This window comes from Myxocyprinus asiaticus, chromosome 49, assembly GCF_019703515.2.
Source record: "Myxocyprinus asiaticus isolate MX2 ecotype Aquarium Trade chromosome 49, UBuf_Myxa_2, whole genome shotgun sequence".
NCBI classification, from domain to species: domain Eukaryota; kingdom Metazoa; phylum Chordata; class Actinopteri; order Cypriniformes; family Catostomidae; genus Myxocyprinus; species Myxocyprinus asiaticus.
The window spans coordinates 12,272,086-12,291,390 of record NC_059392.1 but is presented as its reverse complement, the minus strand read 5'-3'; the positions used below and the strand labels follow the sequence as shown (position 1 = coordinate 12,291,390).

Below are 19,305 nucleotides of genomic sequence, written 5' to 3'. Positions count from 1 at the left end.
AGTTATAAAGACAAGATTGTTGTTGAGTTCCATGGGGACAGAAAACGAAAAAATAAGGGACCACACATCTTTCTATTGCATTCTCTTTGCTGATCGCACACAAAAATAAACATGGGACCAGTGTAGTTGGATTCACTAACGTGTGTGTGTATACACTACCGGTCAATTTTTGAAACACTTGACTGAAATGTTTCTCATGATCTTAAAAATCTTTTGATCTGAAGGTGTATGCTTAAATGTTTGAAATGAGTTTTGTAGACAAAAATATAATTGTGCCACCATATTAATTTATTTCATTATAAAACTAAAATTTTATAAAAAATATTGCGTGCGTGCGTGCGTATATATATATATATACACATACATACACACACACACTCACACATACATACATACATACAGCTCTGGAAATAATTAAGAGACCACTCCAAATTTTTCTTAAATCAGCATCTCAACATGTATGGCAGCCATTCTGTTCCACTGTCTGTTGAATTCCAACACAAGCAATTCCAACCATTCTACTTAATGAGGTAGTGATTAGGTGGTTAGGTACTGCTGTGGTCTTCACTATCCTCTTGCAATAGGACCAGCTTGAGGCAAAAACAGTGCTAGTAGTACCTCAAAAGTAATTGTGTGGCAGGCGGGGCGGAGCAAGGACAGAGAGGAGCGAGGCTGAGGTGTGCACCTGGGGTGAATGATCTCACCCAGCTGTAAGTGATGACGGCGTGAGTAGGCGGGGGATAAAGCAGGGAGCAGAGCTGCAGACAAGAGAGAGATGTCTTGAAGCTGTGTGTTTGTTGCTGTGTGTTTAGTTTGATGTGGTGTTTGGATGAAAGTTCGTTGAATGTGCATCCGGCTCCAGCTTCCTCCTTTCCCGACCGAACAGATGTCTTTCACACTGGTGTCGAAACCTGGGAAAGGAGAAAGAGTATGCTGTCTGGGAGAACTCTCTGCTGATGTCCGCCAGGGGGCGGAGGAACGGCTGAGGACCGGGTGAGCAGCGTGCCCGCAGGAGCCGAAGAAGAATGTTGTCTGTCTATCCCTCTTTATCCCTTCCTCCCGTACTTCTCTACTCGTTCCCTAAGTATCGGAGGCGGGGAAAACCATCCAGTGCTGGGTCGACTGGAAGAAAAGTGGTTCCTCTTAAGAGTGGGAGGGGAGTAAATACAGGCCGGATAGGTCCCCGGCCTGAATCAGGCGATGGGGGAGTGTGGCAGGCCAGGTGGGGACTGAGCGAGGACGGAGAGGAGCGAGGCCGAGGTGTGCATCTGGGGTGAATGATGACGGAGTGAGTAGGCGGGGGATAAAGCCGGGAGCAGTGCTGCAGTTGAGAGAGAGATGCCAAGAGAGAGAGACATCTTGAAGCTGTGTGTTTGTTGCTGTGTGTTTAATTTGATGTGGTGTTTGGATTAAAGTTCGTTGAATGTGCATCTGGCTCCAGCTTCCTCCTTTCCCGACCGAACAGAGGTCTTTCACAAATTGGAATAAAAAAAATAACTATTGATCATGCCAAAAGAGTTGAAAAGAAAAGTTTTCAGTGAGGCTTTAATGGCAGAGTGATACAGTGAGCATCAGGTTGCTTCCATCCTTAAAATTTCTAAGACGGCGATTCATAAGAACAAGGTCAAGCAGCAGACATTGGGGACAACAAAGCTACAGACCAGTTGAGGACAAACACGACTCTCCACTGACTGCCAACTCATTCGAATGTCACTCAACCAACCATAGGATGACATCAAGAGACCTACAAAAAGAATGGCAAACGGCAGCTGGGGTGAAGATTTGGAACGTGGCATGATTGTTGGTGCCAGATGGGCTGGTTTGAGTATTTCTGTAACTGTTGATCTCAAGGGATTTTCACGCACAACAGTCTCTAGGATTTACGCCGAATGGTGCCAAAAACAAGTGCAGTACTTTATAGAATAAAACAAAAATGTTAATTTTACTCAAACACATACCTATAAATAGTAAATCCAGAGAAACTGATAATTTTGTAGTGGTCTCTCAATTTTTTCCAGAGCTGTATATACACGGCAGTGTATATACAGAAAACTGCTAGAAAACTGCTAGAGACTGACTGTATAGTCAGTCTCTAGCAGTGGATGACTGTATAGTCAGTCTTATCTCTGTCTTCTGGCATTATGAACCCATTTGTGCTGAAATTAATAATTGACAATCGATAAGCTTAATCGATCAAATTATTAATGACATATAATCACTCATTGATTAATCATTAACATCCCTAATTTAAATATAGAACTGTTGAAATTAACGCATTAACACGTGATTAAATATGAGAAACTGTTTTTTTTTTTATATTCTGTTAGCATATTTATTCAGTTTGACACTAAACTGTTTGATTTTGTTCTGTGATTTGTTAAAACTGATCAAAACAAGTATAATGATTTAATTTAAATGAATCGCATACATTAACATGTTTGACAGATGTCAAAAATTAACCTGTTAGTGTGTGCGATTAATTAAATATGATTGAAACATTACAATGAAATTCATCATTAGATTGTGATCAGTTTGAACAAATCACACAAAAACATTTTTTTTTTTTTCAGCTGCCCATATATCTGTGTAGGAAAAACTGGAGAGAAATAAATCATTAATATTACTGACTGGGTGTTCATGTAGTTGTGGGCTAATTAAAGTTACACATTCACAAAAGTTTTTGTCATTAATGGTATTTAAAATACAAGTTATGACCAATTTAGCAACAAAATTATTCTGTAGGAAACATTGATCTGTATCTTGTGTTTGTGATATTATCTTTCTAGAAAATCCAGCCAGACAGTTGTTCAGCTCATCTGCCTCACTAATTGGCACTAAAGCACCTTATTTGAGATTCAGCTATTTGATTGGCTAATTAAATGGGTCTGAACAATCGGCACTCTTCAGCCTTTCCACCCCAACATTAATGTAATAAGCGGCTCAAGCACCAAGATCTAAAATATTACGCTCCAGCAAAAGATGAACGGTATTAACAACTGTATTAAATAAAATAAAAATAAAAACCCACAGTGGTACCGCTGGTTTTATGAAGCTTGAATCCATACGATGGCACTGGTATTTGCAGCACTTAACAGAAATGTGAATTGAAGCATTTCTTGTTTTACTTTTTTACTTAATATTAAGAATATGAACTAGCTAAATGTTTTGATAATTTTACGCACATTTGTTAACAGTCAAATATGTTCTTTGCAATAAACAATAGCTATAATATGGTGCTGATTGGTTTATATTGATTTGATGCACCCTCTTGTGGACACATGAGACCATGTCGATTTAGAAATGAGTTATCTTGTAGATTATTTTCCCCCTACCTCACCCACTTAAAGTTAAATGGACTTCAGAAATGGCAGCGGGGATTCCCTGGAGGGAAAGTGCTTAGGGAAGTTAGCCCTAGTAGATTTCCGCCCCCCCCCCCCACCAACTGAAATGTCTTTAAAATTAAAATTTTTTTTAATACAATTAGAATTTTGGTAATATTTCAGTGAAAAATTGGAATTTGGTTTCTCAGCCCTGTTGACAGGCCTATTTTCAAGTAGTCAGCTCAACTCAAGGGCATGTAGCGCATGTAGTAAGCTCTCGTACATAATTGTACAGAATGGTCTATTTAAATGTCATAAGATACTATAAGCACTAGTTGCAGCCTTTACACAGTGTCATGGGGCTGATTTGTTGACCTTGCTATGTTGTTCCCCCCCCCCCCCCTTCTTGGCACACACACTGGTCTGTTGGGCTGCTGTTGAAACAGTGCTCTTGCGTGATCTAAAGCTCTTTACATTGGGAAACAGGCCACATTTCTGAAGTATTCTCTTATTGCACTTGTAGGCCCTATGTTTGGTAGATGAAAAACCACAATACTTGTGTTTGGGTGCAGATCATGCAGCACTTGGTTGATTCCCCTTTTTCGAGTTCATGCTAGAATTGCAAAATGATTTCAGTTTTGATCTTTGCTGTTTCAAAAGAGCTCAGACACTTGCTCTTTTTTTTTTTTTCTTTTTTTTCTTCTTTTCTTTTTTTAACTGCACTTTTAATTTGTTACATGATTAATGTCTCTTGTTTCTTTCACAGGGCCTGACTGCTCAACCACTAATAAGATTCACAGGAAACCAAGGGGTGAGTGAACTCTTTCATTTTAACCTTATGTTGGGGTCAGCTTCAGTTGTACCCTCAGCCTTTTTGACAGTTTATGTAGTATTGTGATGGTTATGTTCTCCTAAACCACTAGAAACGCTGATAGTCATGTTGCATCACAGAGCCACAGGCCTCCTGTGAACCTGGAGTTATGTGTTGGTAATAGGAAAGCAGGAAGTTAGTGATGACTTCTGCTGCACAGTCACCTTTGGGGCAACTCAATATTACAACATCAGCAGTGCCAAGTCATTTGCGGCAATCGGTGTAGACACCAGGCAAGCTGGCAAAGCTGATTTCAAAACATCCTGAAAGACTGGTGGTCAGTATCCTACCACAGATAAGTCAGGAAGTGACCAACGTCAGTCCGTTCAGTCAGCCCTGATCACATGCTCCACTGTGGCATTGGGCACCAAATATTGCAGCAGCTTTAAAATGGATTTCCTTCAAGGTGGCCTTCGTTGTAGTAAAGAGAAGGAAAAAAAAAAGCACTTGGGAATGCACCGATATGAACATTTTTGGCTGATACCGATACCCATTTTAACAAAAACCTATAGGCTGATACAAATATTTTGCCACTTACCTTATTTTATCATCAGATCACTGTTTTACTTAGGAATGCATTAAAAATGTGTAAAGAGGTACAAAAACTGCTTTTTTTTTTATTTCTTTTTTTTAACTCTTCTAACATTAATTTCCAATATATCTCATTTCTAATATATACAGTGCAACTGGAAAGTATTCACAGTACTTCACTTTTTCCACATTTTGTGTTACAGCCTTATTCCAAAATGGATTAAATTCATTATTTTCCTCAAAATTCGACAAACAATACCCCATAATGATAACGTGAAAGAAGTTTGTTTGAAATCTTTGCAAATTTATATATAAAAAAAATAATTAAAAACAATCACATGTACATAAGTATTCACAGCCTTTGCTCAATACTTTGTTGAAGCACCTTTGGCACCAATTACAGCCTCAAGTCTTTTTGAGTATGATGCTACAAGCTTGGCACACCTATTTTTGGCCAGTTTCTCCCATTCATCTTTGCAGGACTTCTCAAGCTCCATCAGGTTGGATGGGGAGCATCGGTGCACAGCCATTTTCAGATCTCTCCAGAGATGTTCAATCGGGTTCAAGTCTGGGTCTGACTGGGCCAGTCAAGGACATTCACAGAGTTGTCCCGTAGCCACTCCTTTGTTATCTTGGATGTGTGCTTAGGGTCATTGTCTTGTTGGAAGATGAACCTTCGCCCCAGTCTGAGGTCCAGAGCGCTCTGGAGCAGGTTTTCATCAAGGATGTCTCTGTACATTGCTGCATTAATCTTTCCCTCGATCCTGACTAGTCTCCCAGTTCCTGCCGCTGAAAAACATCCCCACAGCATGATGCTGCCACCATCATACTTCTCTGTAGGGATGTTATTGGCCAGGTGATGAGCGGTGCCTGGCTTCCTCCAGACATGACGCTTGCCATTCAGGCTAAAGTGTTCAATCTTTGTTTCATCAGACCAGAGAATTTTGTTTCTCATGGTCTGAGAGTCCTTCAGGTGCCTTTTGGCAAACTCCAGGCAGGCTGTCGTGCCTTTTCATGTGCTCATTGGGACCTTCAATGCTACAGAACTTTTTCTGTACCCTTCCCCATATCTGTGCCTCGATACAATCCTGTCTCGGAGGTCTACAGACAATTCCTTGGACTTCATGGCTTGGTTTGTGCTCTGACATGCACTGTTAACTGTGGGACCTTATATAGACAGGTGTGTGCCTTTCCAAATCATGTCCAATCAACTGAATTTACCACAGGTGGACTCCAGTCAAGTTGTAGAAACATCTCAAGGATGATCAGTGGAAACAGGATGCACCTGAGCTCAATTCTGAGTGTCATGGCAAAGGCTGTGGATACTTATGTACATGTGATTTGTTTTTTTTTGTGTTTTTGTTTTTGTTTTTTTCTTCTTTTTTCAAAAGATTTCAAACAAACTTCTTTCACATTGTCATTACGGGGTATTGTTTGTAGAATTTTGAGGAAAATAATGAATTTAATACATTTTGGAATAAGGCTGTAACATAACAAAATGTGGAAAAAGTGAAGCGCTGTGAATACTTTCCGGATGTACTGTACGGTATAATTTTCGATATCTCAGAAGTCAAACTCTGCTGGTTTCAAAGTGTTTTGGATGGTTTCCCTCATCATGTAGCCTATAGGTAAGTGTTGCTTTCACAACTGTGCACCGTTTTTTCCACAATGTGAGAATGTTAAAATAATTAAATATATGTTCTTAGGAGTGCCAACCCTGGTTTTTCATATCTGCATTTTCATGCTTATTACTGAAATGCCGATGGTTTTAATTTGGTCAATAATTTGCCGATAAGTATCGAAACATTGGTGCGTCCCTACAAACACTAATTGCTTTTCAGATCAGAGTCACGATGGTTTTCTAACTAGTCAATTTTATTTCTAGTTATACAGATTTTTCTTTTTTCTTTTTTAGCGCCAGTGCTTTAACATGCTTTTAGCTTTAATTAGCTTAAATTGCATGGGAAAACCCTCTCGGAAAAGTGAATTTGTTCCCTTTAAATCACCACTGCTTAGGGTTGCTCTGATACCAAAATTTTGACTTCGGTACGATACCAGCCCTGGTACCTTGTTATCGATACTAACTCGATACTTAGGCAACAAATAAAAAAAAAACTCAGATTTTTTTAATGAAATTACTCAAAATCTTTGACAAAAAGAACTGCATGAAGTCAACGATGCCTTTTCTGTTTGAATTTTTCTGGATTCCATGTTTAATGTTTTAAATTTTATGATCAAATTGTGTTGAATCAAATACATACTGTACAGCTTTGAGCAAATGAAAATATTATCATTTATAAATAATTAGTTTTGGTAAAAAAACAAAAAAGATGCACAACAGAGCTTTACAGTATTAATGAAAACATTAAATGAAAACAGTCTGATTACCTGAGGCTGCCATGGCTGAATCACAACATGCTGATATTCAGTACTGGTATTCAGCTTTTGTGATATTGCTTACAGATAATCATACTAATAATATAACCATTTAAAATTATAATATTGTTATGAGTATTATTGCTACTACTTTGAATATTACACTTTTATACAGTAGTAATATTTAATATACAAGCAATGTCTTCAATTTCACGCATCCAGTTAAAGGTGCGCTCAGTACTTTTTTCCTCATTAAAAAAGTTAAACTTAATAAATTTTAATTTTGCAATATGTAGGAAATCACGAGCACTCACATTAAAATAAAGGCTCAGTATATAAAAATATCAGTAACCTTAAAAAGCTGTTTTATTCTACATGGAGGGTCCACACATGGGGGGCGGCCATTTTAGAATCGCATGACCAGCCGAATACGACTCTTTTAATCTCAGCAACCGTTTTGTTAATTTACATTTTCACTCATTGATTAAAGTAATCATGGGCTGACTGTTAATACTACATTTCTACAATGGCATCTGAAACTGAAACTATTCCTTTTAAATGATGCTGCATCCAAGCCGCTAAGTGTCAGTGTAAGTCCAAGATGACACAAGACAAAAATTACTGAGTGCACCTTTAAATAAAGTTCTTATTTCAGCAGGACTTTTATTTTGAAAGACCTTTGAAGTTCTTCCTGTTTTGAAGGGTTTGTTATATCAAACTTCCTTGCGACTTGCGAGATCTCTGAAAATGGTCATTTGAGAGGTCACACAGCCGTTTTTACACTAAACGCACTGCTCTGCGGCTCTGCAGATGGATACTATTGGACACACTGCATGAAAATCAAGCAGTAGTAGTGTGTGTTGTGTATGTGTGCGCGCGTGCACCTGCGTGCCTGTTTGTGAAGGAGATAACAGAGCATAGAGGCGCCTCTCATTCATTCTGTCATGCATGTGAATTTAAATTATTTAATTAAATGAAATCCTTCTGCTGTTTAATGATCACACTTGGCCATATCAAGATGTTATTTTTATTTTCAAATAGTCTTTGATTTCATTTCAAAACTCAAACATTTCATTACATTTTGCTAATGGCAGCATACTTTAATATGGTACCAAAATTAACAAGATATTGTACCATTCAAAAAATTAGCGTGATATTTCATTAGTACCAGTATACTGGGCAACCCTACCACTGCTACAGCCATACACAAGCAGACGGATGTCATGGAACATTGTGTTGCGTCTCGCATTTAGTTTTTTCAGTGTCCTGCCACAAGCATTGCGTTTTTAAAACAGTGTCAAGTTAAAAAGTCACATTTTTAAAAATGCATCTTGAGACCCCTGCACTGTATTACATTGCGTTGCACTCCGTATTGCTTTTTTTGAATGCAAGAACAGGTGTTATGTAAATAAACCTCTAAGAAACGTGTCCAATTGAGGTCAGGTGAAACTGAAACCAGTCTAATTATACAGGGCTTCCTTAAGACCCATTAGTTGGCTTGTTGTTTAGTCAATCCTCTGACTAGTTAATTTTTGAATGTCTTATTGCACATCCCAAAAGTTTTCTTTCATGCACATGTGCACTCTCTCTAAACACAGACCTGACTGCAAGCAACCTTATAAATGTTCATGTTGCTGTTATCTAAATTCCATGTTGAAAAATGTGGTTTGTCTGCTTCTCACCGATTTTAAACCCTTGAGTCTTTAGAACAGATCTTCTCATGCAAATGTGTCTTATGTAAACATGCAGAAAAACAAATGCAATTTTTACATTTGTATTCAAAGTAAACCACCAGTTTTGTCATTAGAAAAGATGTCTTTTAGGCGTGCATTTCCAAAACTAAAAGCAGCAGCCCACCCAGAAATGAAAAGTTTTAGTATTCAGCCTTAGGTCAATCCAACTCATGAGTAAAAAAAAAAAAATATATATATACAGGTGCATCTCAATAAATTAGAATGTCGTGGAAAATTTCATATATTTCAGTAATTCAACTCAAATTGTGAAACTCGTGTATTAAATAAATTCAATGCACACAGACTGAAGTAGTTTAAGTCTTTGGTTCTTTTAATTGTGATGATTTTGGCTCACATTTAACAAAAACCCACCAATTCACTATCTCAAAAAATTAGAATATGGTGACATGCCAATCAGCTAATCAACTCAAAACACCAAAGATTTCCTGAGCCTTCAAAATGGTCTCTCAGTTTGGTTCACTAGGCTACACAATCATGGGGAAGACTGCTGATCTGACAGTTGTTCAGAAGACAATCATTGACACCCTTCACAAGGAGGGTAAGCCTCAAACATTCATTGCCAAAGAAGCTGGCTGTTCACAGAGTGCTGTATCCAATCATGTTAACAGAAAGTTGAGTGGAAGGAAAAAATGTGGAAGAAAAAGATGCACAACCAACCGAGAGAACCGCAGCCTTATGAGGATTGTCAAGCAAAATCGATTCAAGAATTTGGGTGAACTTCACAAGGAATGGACTGAGGCTGGGGTCAAGGCATCAAGAGCCACCACACACAGACTTGTCAAGGAATTTGGCTACAGTTGTCGTATTCCTCTTGTTAAGCCACTCCTGAACCACAGACAACGTCAGAGGCATCTTACCTGGGCTAAGGAGAAGAAGAACTGGACTGTTGCCCAGTGGTCCAAAGTCCTCTTTTCAGATGAGAGCAAGTTTTGTATTTCATTTGGAAACCAAGGTCCTAGAGTCTGGAGGAAGGGTGGAGAAGCTAATAGCCCAAGCTGCTTGAAGTCCAGTGTTAAGTGTCCACAGTCTGTGATGATTTGGGGTGCAATGTCATCTGCTGGTGTTGGTCCATTGTGTTTTTTGAAAACCAAAGTCACTGCACCCGTTTACCAAGAAAGTTTGGAGCACTTCATGCTTCCTTTGCTGACCAGCTTTTTAAAGATGCTGATTTCATTTTCCAGCAGGATTTGGCACCTGCCCACACTGCCAAAAGCACCAAAAGTTGGTTAAATGACCATGGTGTTGGTGTGCTTGACTGGCCAGCAAACTCACCAGACCTGAACCCCATAGAGAATCTATGGGGTATTGTCAAGAGGAAAATGAGAAACAAGAGACCAAAAAATGCAGATGAGCTGAAGGCCACTGTCAAAGAAACCTGGGCTTCCATACCACCTCAGCAGTGCCACAAACTGATCACCTCCATGCCACGCCGAATTGAGGCAGTAATTAAAGCAAAAGGAGCCCCTGCCAAGTATTGAGTACATATACAGTAAATGAACATACTTTCCAGAAGGCCAACAATTCACTAAAAATGTTTTTTTTGTTGGTCTTATGATGTATTCTAATTTTTTGAGATAGTGAATTGGTGGGTTTTTGTTAAATGTGAGCCAAAATCATCACAATTAAAAGAACCAAAGACTTAAACTACTTCAGTCTGTGTGCATTGAATTTATTTAATAAACGAGTTTCACAATTTGAGTTGAATTACTGAAATAAATGAACTTTTCCACAACATTCTAATTTATTGAGATGCACCTGTATATATATGTATATTTTGTAAAACGTTTGTCTTTTTTATTTTATTTTTTTTTTAACGAAAGTGAATGGGAACAGACCATTAAACTGTTCATAAGACACATTTCAAGTCATTTAAAGTAGAGATGGGTAAAAATATTGATTTCCCGATACATCGCATTAAATCCCAAGATCGATCTTTTACTCTATGCGCAATCCTCAACTACAGTGAAAGGAAATCACTTGCATTTGCTATTAAATTTCATGCTATGTGACTAAAAATGTATATATATTTGGCATCTGGCTGGTAAATGTTAAACCAGTGAATGAATTGTGTAGTATAATATAGATCCACGTGACCTATTTGTCACTGAATAATGTCTCTCTTGGATACCTTTTGTTCTTTACAGTCAGTTGTTGATTAAAAAAAAACAAAACAAAACAAAAAACAATTCTAATCATGTATAGCACAAATGAGAGAAATCCATTTGAGTCCCTCTCATAAACATGCGCTTATTTACCGACACTGTTTATAGAAAGGCCGGGTTTCCTTAAAGTCCAAATCAATGAAAATACCTTTAAATAGTACAAATTACGCAATTAAAAATGTAACTAAATATATGCAGTACAATATCACATTTATTGATTGAACACATTGATTTGTTCATTTTTAAAAAGCTAAAATATGACAAATGATGAAAAACTAGTAAAATATAATTAGTAAAATGTAATATTTTCATATTGTACCTAGTTAGAAGGTCCACTGTTTAATTAACAGCATTAGCTGGGAGAGAATTTATTTCATATGTAAGCAAAAGGGACATTATAACAGAAATATACCCATGTGAATCAATATTGAATCTAATCTGGAAATCTGCATCAATACTCAGCCCTAATCTAAAGCCATATGAAAGCTATGTGGCAGACTTCACAGTTATTTACCGAAAATCATTCTGTCTGCTGCAACATTCAAATCTTGTTTGCAATGTTGTATATTCAAACTTGCTTAGCCACGAACGGTTTGGAAACAGGCAAGAGACGATGGTGTTTTACATAATTGATGTCTTGGCCCACCATTTTTAAAAGTAAACCATGGAATTTACATGTACTTCAAAGAATACCATGGTACCATGTCAAAAAACTATGTTAATACCATGGTATATTTTGTTAATAAATGTTATAAATGCTTGGTATTTCAGCTTATGCTAAGTGGGACATACAATGTTTTAACCAAAATGTATTTGTCAATAATTTATGTGAAGTGTTTCATCATTAGGAATTCACTACCATTGTGTATTTATGGTGACTCATCAGCTGTGCAGGAACTGCATGTTCACTCTCCGCCACGTTTGACTGCAACATGTGTTGAGATAAGGCTGCCTGTTTGCTTGCTGGATTAACTCTGTATTTCTTCATAGCTGTTTTGGAGCATTTGTTGCATGTTTTGAGAAACCAGGCCACATTAGAAACCTTTCAGTGGTGTTTGTCTGTGGCTTACCAGAAGGGGCGGAAAAATGTTGCACGTATTCCAAAACACGACATGAGTTTTTCTTGGAGGCCCATCAGTCTTTTATTGGTAGCTAGTTGGCGTGTTTGAAATTTGCACATCTTCAGAATTTGAACTTTTATCCAAAGGGCAGTGCATCCATGTTTCATCCCAACTATGCATCCTGACTATTCCTCTAAAATCACTTGTAATCCCTTTTGGTGATGCTAGTGCCACTGAAATGAACACTTTTAAGGGACGATTTGCAACAACTTCAAATCACTATCAATGGGAACGGTTGTTGTTAAACAAATAATTGAATGCTTTAGATTTAATTTGATTCTGGCTGCAGATTTGCAATGTCCAGTTCTGCAGTACTTTGTAATTCACCCCATGTGTCTCTTCCCCCTTCAGAATTTGCTTGCACTGATTATTAATCATATTGGATGTCATACTTTCAAGTGCATCTTGTTTTTTGAGAGCTTCCTTTTGAGAGTATTTCCTCTCCTGTGGGTTTTTGTTTCTGTCAGTGACAGTGCAGAATTCTAAAAATTGAAGTTATCAGCTATCTCGCTGTTTCTGAAGAATTTCAGAATGCGGAAGTGGTGTAGAACAGTGGTTGTTCTCAACTGGTTTTGCAACTGGTTCCCAACTGCTTAAGGACCCAGACATTGGACATCAAGTGTCAACCCAAGACTACCACATTACTTACTGTGCGAAAAGTAACAAATATCCTTAAAATTAGGGATGTGCCCAAAACCTTATTCAGAAAGGTACAAAAAATGACTTCAAAACGAATAACAGATTCATCCGAATAATATAACAAAATATTTGTATGACTGTATATCCAAGAAGCACAAAGATAAAGCGGCATTTTAAATAAACATCCAAAATTACAACGAGTTTATGAATCTGTGCAGCCAATATTTCTAAAGTGTAAACCTTATGAATGAAAATGCGCACGGTGTGATTTAAAACCGGATGGGCGTGGTCTCGACTCCGTTTGCAGTCTCTGTTAATTGTGCTCGTCTGGAGCTTGTCAAGTGTAACATTAACTAAGATATGACTTCATTTACACTTTCCACTTCTTGAAATGTCTGTTAATGTATCACAAGATTCACGTGTGTTTTTCATGTATTTATTTATAGCCTAAACATGAGCGCGATGTTAAATTCCTGACCTGAAGTGATGATTTCACTTCAGAGCCCGTCTATCCCTCTCTTAAAATTGACAACATTTATATCCACATGAGCGATTAAGGTATTTATCTAGTTAATACTTCATTCCGGAAAAAAAGTTAAAATGCTCCATAAAGGTTTCAATGCTCAATAGAGTAGACTATTCATCTCTTAGGAATATTCCTCCTTGCGTAAAACGAAGAAGCTGTAACATGCTCTTGGATTGTTTTTTTCTTTTCTTCTTTAAACTGTGCTAAATTTGAGAATGTTAAGTGTTCTTGAACTCTGGAAAGGCACTATATAAAGGTAACTTTATTATTAGCCTATTATTATTATTGTTGTTGTTATTTGACTAAATAATGGTGTCCTATATTAAAAAAATCCTGAAAGACTTAGAGGACTTTCACCTGTTTGTAGGCTATATTGATTTTATTTTCATTTCTTTTAATGTTTGAATTTGTATTTATTATTCACTGCAAAAGGTGTGCTTGACATTTCAAATTTTGCTTGACACCACCTGCCTCCAGAATAATGTTGTTATACATGCACAGTCAAATTAAAATTCTGTTTCATACAGATATTAATATCAGAAATACCAAGAGAAACCATAGTTAATGTAACTTACAAATTCAGCTTATTCTGTTAAGGAAAAAAAGAATAAAAGAATATTTTTTAAATAATTGTATGATGATAATAAAAATGTTGTTGTTGTTGTTAGGCTATTATTATGAAAAAGCATATACAAGGCATATTTTATTAATAGAAATTATAAATGTGAGTAACATTTAAAATGGGCATTTAATTTAGTTTTGACGCACTTCCGGTTTAAGCCCCCGGTTCTATCCGAATACAGAGACAGATACAGATAATTTCGTGATATGAAAAAATACAAATACAGATAATGGCTTCGCTGCACACTCTTACTTCAAACATGAAATTTTTTAATTAATGTGTAAGTTAGCAGTTTTTAAATGCATTAACAGCAGTATAATTAAAAGCCTAACACATGGAACGTATACTGTGGTATTTAGCGTGAATTCATCTGTCACCTCAAGAGTTTAATTGGACGTACAGCCAATAGCCCCATTCACACATACTGCGACTTTATCACTTGAAGTCACCTGAGGTTGCTGTCACTTGTGTAGCCATCTCTGCATATGTGAACGGGTCTTTTGACTAGGCATGGGCATTTTGATTAATTCTGTAGTCAAGTACTCTAACACATAAAAAAATCGAGTAATCGATTACTTAAAATTTAGAACTTAAGTTTAACCAACTTTTGAACCTTTTTTTCTAATGAAAAAATGAGCTCTTTGCATAAACGACAAGATCTAGATTAAAAAAAAAAAGAAAAATATATAATATATAATATATTTTATATATATATATATTTTTTTTTTTTTTTTCTTTTTGGGTGAACTAACAACAAGATTTACACTGAGCCAAAACATTATAACCACCGGCCTAATATGCTGTAGGTCCTCCGTGTGCTGCCAAAACAGCACTGACCCACTGAGGCATGGACTCTACAAGACCCCTGAAGGTGTCCTGTGGGATCTGGCACCAAGACATTAGCAGCAGATCGTTCAAGTCCTGTAAGTTGCGAGGTGGAGCCAAGTCGACTTGTTTGTCCAGCACATCCCACAGATGCTCAATCAGATTGAGATCTGTGGAATTTGAAGGCCAGGGCAACACCTTGAACTCTTCATCATGTTCCTCAAATCCTTCCCAAACAATGTGTGCAGTGTTACATTATCCTGCTGAAAGAGGCCACTGCCATCAGGGAGTACCATTGAACGGGTCTACCTGGTCTGCAATGATGTTTAGGTAGGTGGCACGTGTCAAATTAACATCCACATGAATGGCTGGACCAGGGTTTCCCAGCAGAACATTGCCCAGAGCACTTCCTCCACCGACTTGTCTTCCCACGGTGCAAGCTGGTGCCAACACTTCCCCAGGTAAATGGCACACACATACACGGCTGTCCATGTGATGTAAAAGAAAACGGGACTCATCGGACCAGGCAACCTTCTTCCACTGCTCCAAGGTCCAGTTCCATCCAGTTTGGCCCTTTTCAAAGTCGCTCCGTTCTGCTCTCCTGCATTCAACATATTGATCAACCCAGACCTTGACATGTGGCCTTGTTAGATGATCAACGTTATTTGCTTCACTTGTGAGTGGTCAATGCTTTTGGCTCATCAGTGTAGGTGAGCAAAGCAGTTTCAGTGTTGCCCACGGCAGGCAAAGACACAAAGGACAATCAAATTGCAATATTAGAGTAGTGTTTTTACTAGTCGAATACTTAAAGCTGAACAAGTGCTCGATTAATCGATTACTTGTGCACATCCCTACTTTTCACATCAACAATAAAAGATATGGGCTGGGTAAAAATACAGATTTTTCCAATTAATCGTAGTCTTCATTTGAACAATCCCGATATTCATTCTTAAAATCCCAAGAACAATCTTTTACTTTAAAGTTTACTTAAATTTTGTTGCTGATTATTATATAAATGTTAAGGAATTAGCATTTGAGCTGTATAGTTTGTAGTACTATTGTTCATTTTTAATATTATTTTTAGAGACTGTGATGTGTTTCCATCTTATTTTGCAATGTAAATCTAGCAAGCGTTTTTTTTTTTTTTTTTTTACATTATGCGTTGTTGTTTTGCCCTAGAGTTTGTTTAAAAGTACTAGTTACAGCTGCGATTGGGGTTTCTAATATAGCTGCTGATTGGCATCTTCTCTCTTCTGTAATCCAGCGCTCTTTTTTTTTTTTTTTTTTTTTTTCCTCTTTTGTGGTAAGTCGTGGAAACATGATAGCTTAGTAGATTTTTTTATTTTGCTGTTAGAGCAAATGGGTAAGCAAAAACCGTTCTAACTGTTGACGATGAAATGATTAATTGCATTTTATATTTTGTAGTTAGCATTTGTTTTTTCCCTGCTATCTGCGATTTTATCAGAACAGATCTGTGACCCGTTTTTGGCTCGCAACCCACCAGTTGAGAACAATTGTAATAGAACTCAGTTAACCTGCAGTTCACATCTGATGATGGAATACATAATTGATTTTCACCTTTTCACAGCCATGGCAAAGCTTACCTAAAAACACAATGCAATAGGCTAGTTTTTATTTTAAATATATTAGTTGACCAAACAGATTTAAAATGCCTGTCCGAAGTGTTGTGTAGTGTGGTAAAGAGTAGCAAAGCTATATGACTGTGTGGGAATTTTTCTATTGAAATTTTAGTTTAAAAAATACAATGATATGTTTAATTAAATAGGATTAAAAAACACAATGCATTGGAAACAGAAGAAAATCCTGCACGCTACCTTAAGGAATACTGTCTTAATTATTTAACAGCAACATTGTAGTCAACAACCACAATCTTTCAGGCAAACAATTAAACCATAAAATAAAAAGCCGTAACTGTGCTAACATAAATCAACAGCTTTTATCGCAACATCAATGAGTGATCGTAAGTGCAGTAGCTTATAGTCCCTGCATCTTTGCCTGTTGAATCTCTCATGTGGGAGTGTTAAAAGTGGTGTGTGAGCCAGTGAAGTGAAGCATTGAGAACAGGGAGCCCTCGAGCTGGCAGCGAGGCTTGGACACTGGTGGTTATTTATAGTCAGCCACCTGCAGGCCACACGTGTGAGGAACCTTGGGTAAACAGAGCCAGAGCTCAGCGTACGTCAGTGCTGTTTGTGTGTGCATGTGTGAGAGCACGGCATGTCATGTTCACTGTACGTTCTCTTTGCCACTGCAGGGATTCACCATTTCACACCAGTTGTCAGCCTGCACCCCTCAACATGTTGTCCAAATCACGCCCCCCTCTTGTCACACCTTCGGCACCTCTAATACTATGTCAGTAGAAATAATGTGACTATGTAAAAGTTCATAGCTTAAGTTTTTGCTTTTTGCTTGTTTGAGCCTCATTCACACAGCGCAGCAACAAAGAGGCATAATCTAATTTATTTTTAATGAGTGCAGAGCAACTTCCGGCAACACAAGATGTGGGCATGGCGAGCGAGCAACCCAACAAAGTTGAGAAGTTTAACTTTGGGCAGCGATATGAATTTTCATTTTTGGGTCAAAAAAATGTTTGCTGGCTTCTTAGGTGTGCTCCTTTATCACCTATGAAGTGGCTGGAGTCAGAGGTTGTATGGTTGCGCAATAAGGAGATTATGAAAGGCACCAGGTTTCCCAAACCTCACATGTCTCGTAAGAGGCTGCCAAACACTTAGACTCTTCAATGAATGTGCAGTTTAAGTTTTCACTCCAGTTGACTGAAGTAGTGTTGTCAAAAGTACCAGTACTTAAGTACCAATTTGATACTAAAATAAAAACAATGTAACAATACCAGTGTTTCTGCAGAACCGGTAGTACCAAGCACCGAATCAATCCGGTGCCAGCATGCTGTATGTCTGACACACGACAGCTTTAAAATGCTCATTTTAAGTGCGTGCTTTGTTACTCCTTAGACTGAAATGGACATCAAATTAAAATCGTGACATGTCCTTGTGTGATTCATTAAACCGCTAAAGGCTGCAATCTTAGTGTGGAAGAGACGCGTACTTTAAATGAATGCATAAGTCTGACCGCTCAAACTCTGGAAAATCCACAGACATTGAGAATCATTCATGACATGCTTTAACAGATGACAGAGCAGAGCACTAATCTACTGTGAACCACGCAGCACATGTAAACTATATGTTTCTATGATTACATCACAACATTTGCGCTTTTATCTCAACTCGGCGTTATTTATATAGTCAGACTCAAAGGTCAGTGTAAAGAGATGAGATTTCATACGTGACTTAAGTCTCCGTGTCACAAACTGTTTATCCGGAAAGTGAAGATTCAAGCAACCAATACACGTCATAATAAAAGCAAGTTTCATAATGTAAGCTAGAGCCCTGAAATTGAAGAAATTGTGACAAATATATTATAACTGTATAGTAAAATGTAATATTCACTAATGATAATAATTAAGCGATATATCACAAGCAAGACTGCTTTTGAATAAAATTATAAAAAATTATTAAAAAAAAAAAAAAATTGGGGGGGAAAAATGCAATGACATGTTGAACATTTCTATTTTCACTTGTTAAAAGTTAAGAATGAATTGATAAGACACCATTTTGATGATTAAATTAAACTCTAAAACATGGCGTTTTAGAAAATAATAAAGGAAAACATGATTTGGTAAAAAATAAAACAGATGTCAGTAGGGTGCTACTTAAACACTTAAGCAATGCATCCTTGATTGAAAAACACTTGAAGGAAACATTAATTTCTTTACATTTATTTTTAAATCGGCTAAAAGTGTGTGTTCAGTAGCACATTGTCATATTCGCATATTTATGCTGTGGTACCGAAATTGGTATCGAGAAATGTGAAATTTCACTGGTATCGGTATCGACTACTGAAATTTTGGTACCGTGACAGCACTAGGCTGAATAAAACTCTTGTAAGACACATTCTGTGGTTTGATCTCTAACCCGTTGGACAATCCGTTTCACTGAGGATTTGTTGCACACTGAGTTTAGATGAAGCACTTTTGTATAGAGGGCCAAATATCTCAAAATTGCTTAAATAATATTTTATTTAAATAATTCATATTAAAATTGTTCCAAACTATTAAATCATTAATCATTAAATACTAAATAAATCAATGTGTACCATGTATTTCAATTTACTAGTTTTGCATCCATTTCTAATTTAACATTAGCATTGGGTTGATTTTTATTAATGCTCTAGCATTGCTATTTTTCATTTTTAAATTTTACTTACAAATGGTCCGTTCAAAGAACTTGCATTGAAGAAGCACATTGAATGCCCCCCCCCCACTTTTAGCCCACACCTCAACTGATATTTGACTGAAAATATGCACTTCAGGTGGCTTGCATTAAAAGTATATTTCTGGTAAAGACAATAATTCGATGTATTTTTAAAACCTAACATTCATTTAAATAACTAATTGTGCCGTTTTGCCCTTTACACTAAGAAAAGTGAAAAAATGCAAACGTCTGATCAGTCAATCTAATTTGGT

The 19,305-nt window shown here is 37.2% G+C and overlaps 1 protein-coding gene across 2 annotated transcripts in view; it reads left to right on the top strand.

Moving 5' to 3' along the window:
• LOC127437917 (RNA polymerase II elongation factor ELL-like) overlaps nt 1-19,305 on the top strand; it is a 70,019-nt gene that overhangs the window by 24,655 nt on the left and 26,059 nt on the right. For both annotated transcript variants that reach the window (XM_051693081.1, XM_051693082.1), the window contains exon 2: nt 4,087-4,131. In XM_051693081.1, coding sequence (XP_051549041.1) covers nt 4,087-4,131 — 45 coding nt within the window. The remainder of the gene's footprint in view (nt 1-4,086; nt 4,132-19,305) is intronic.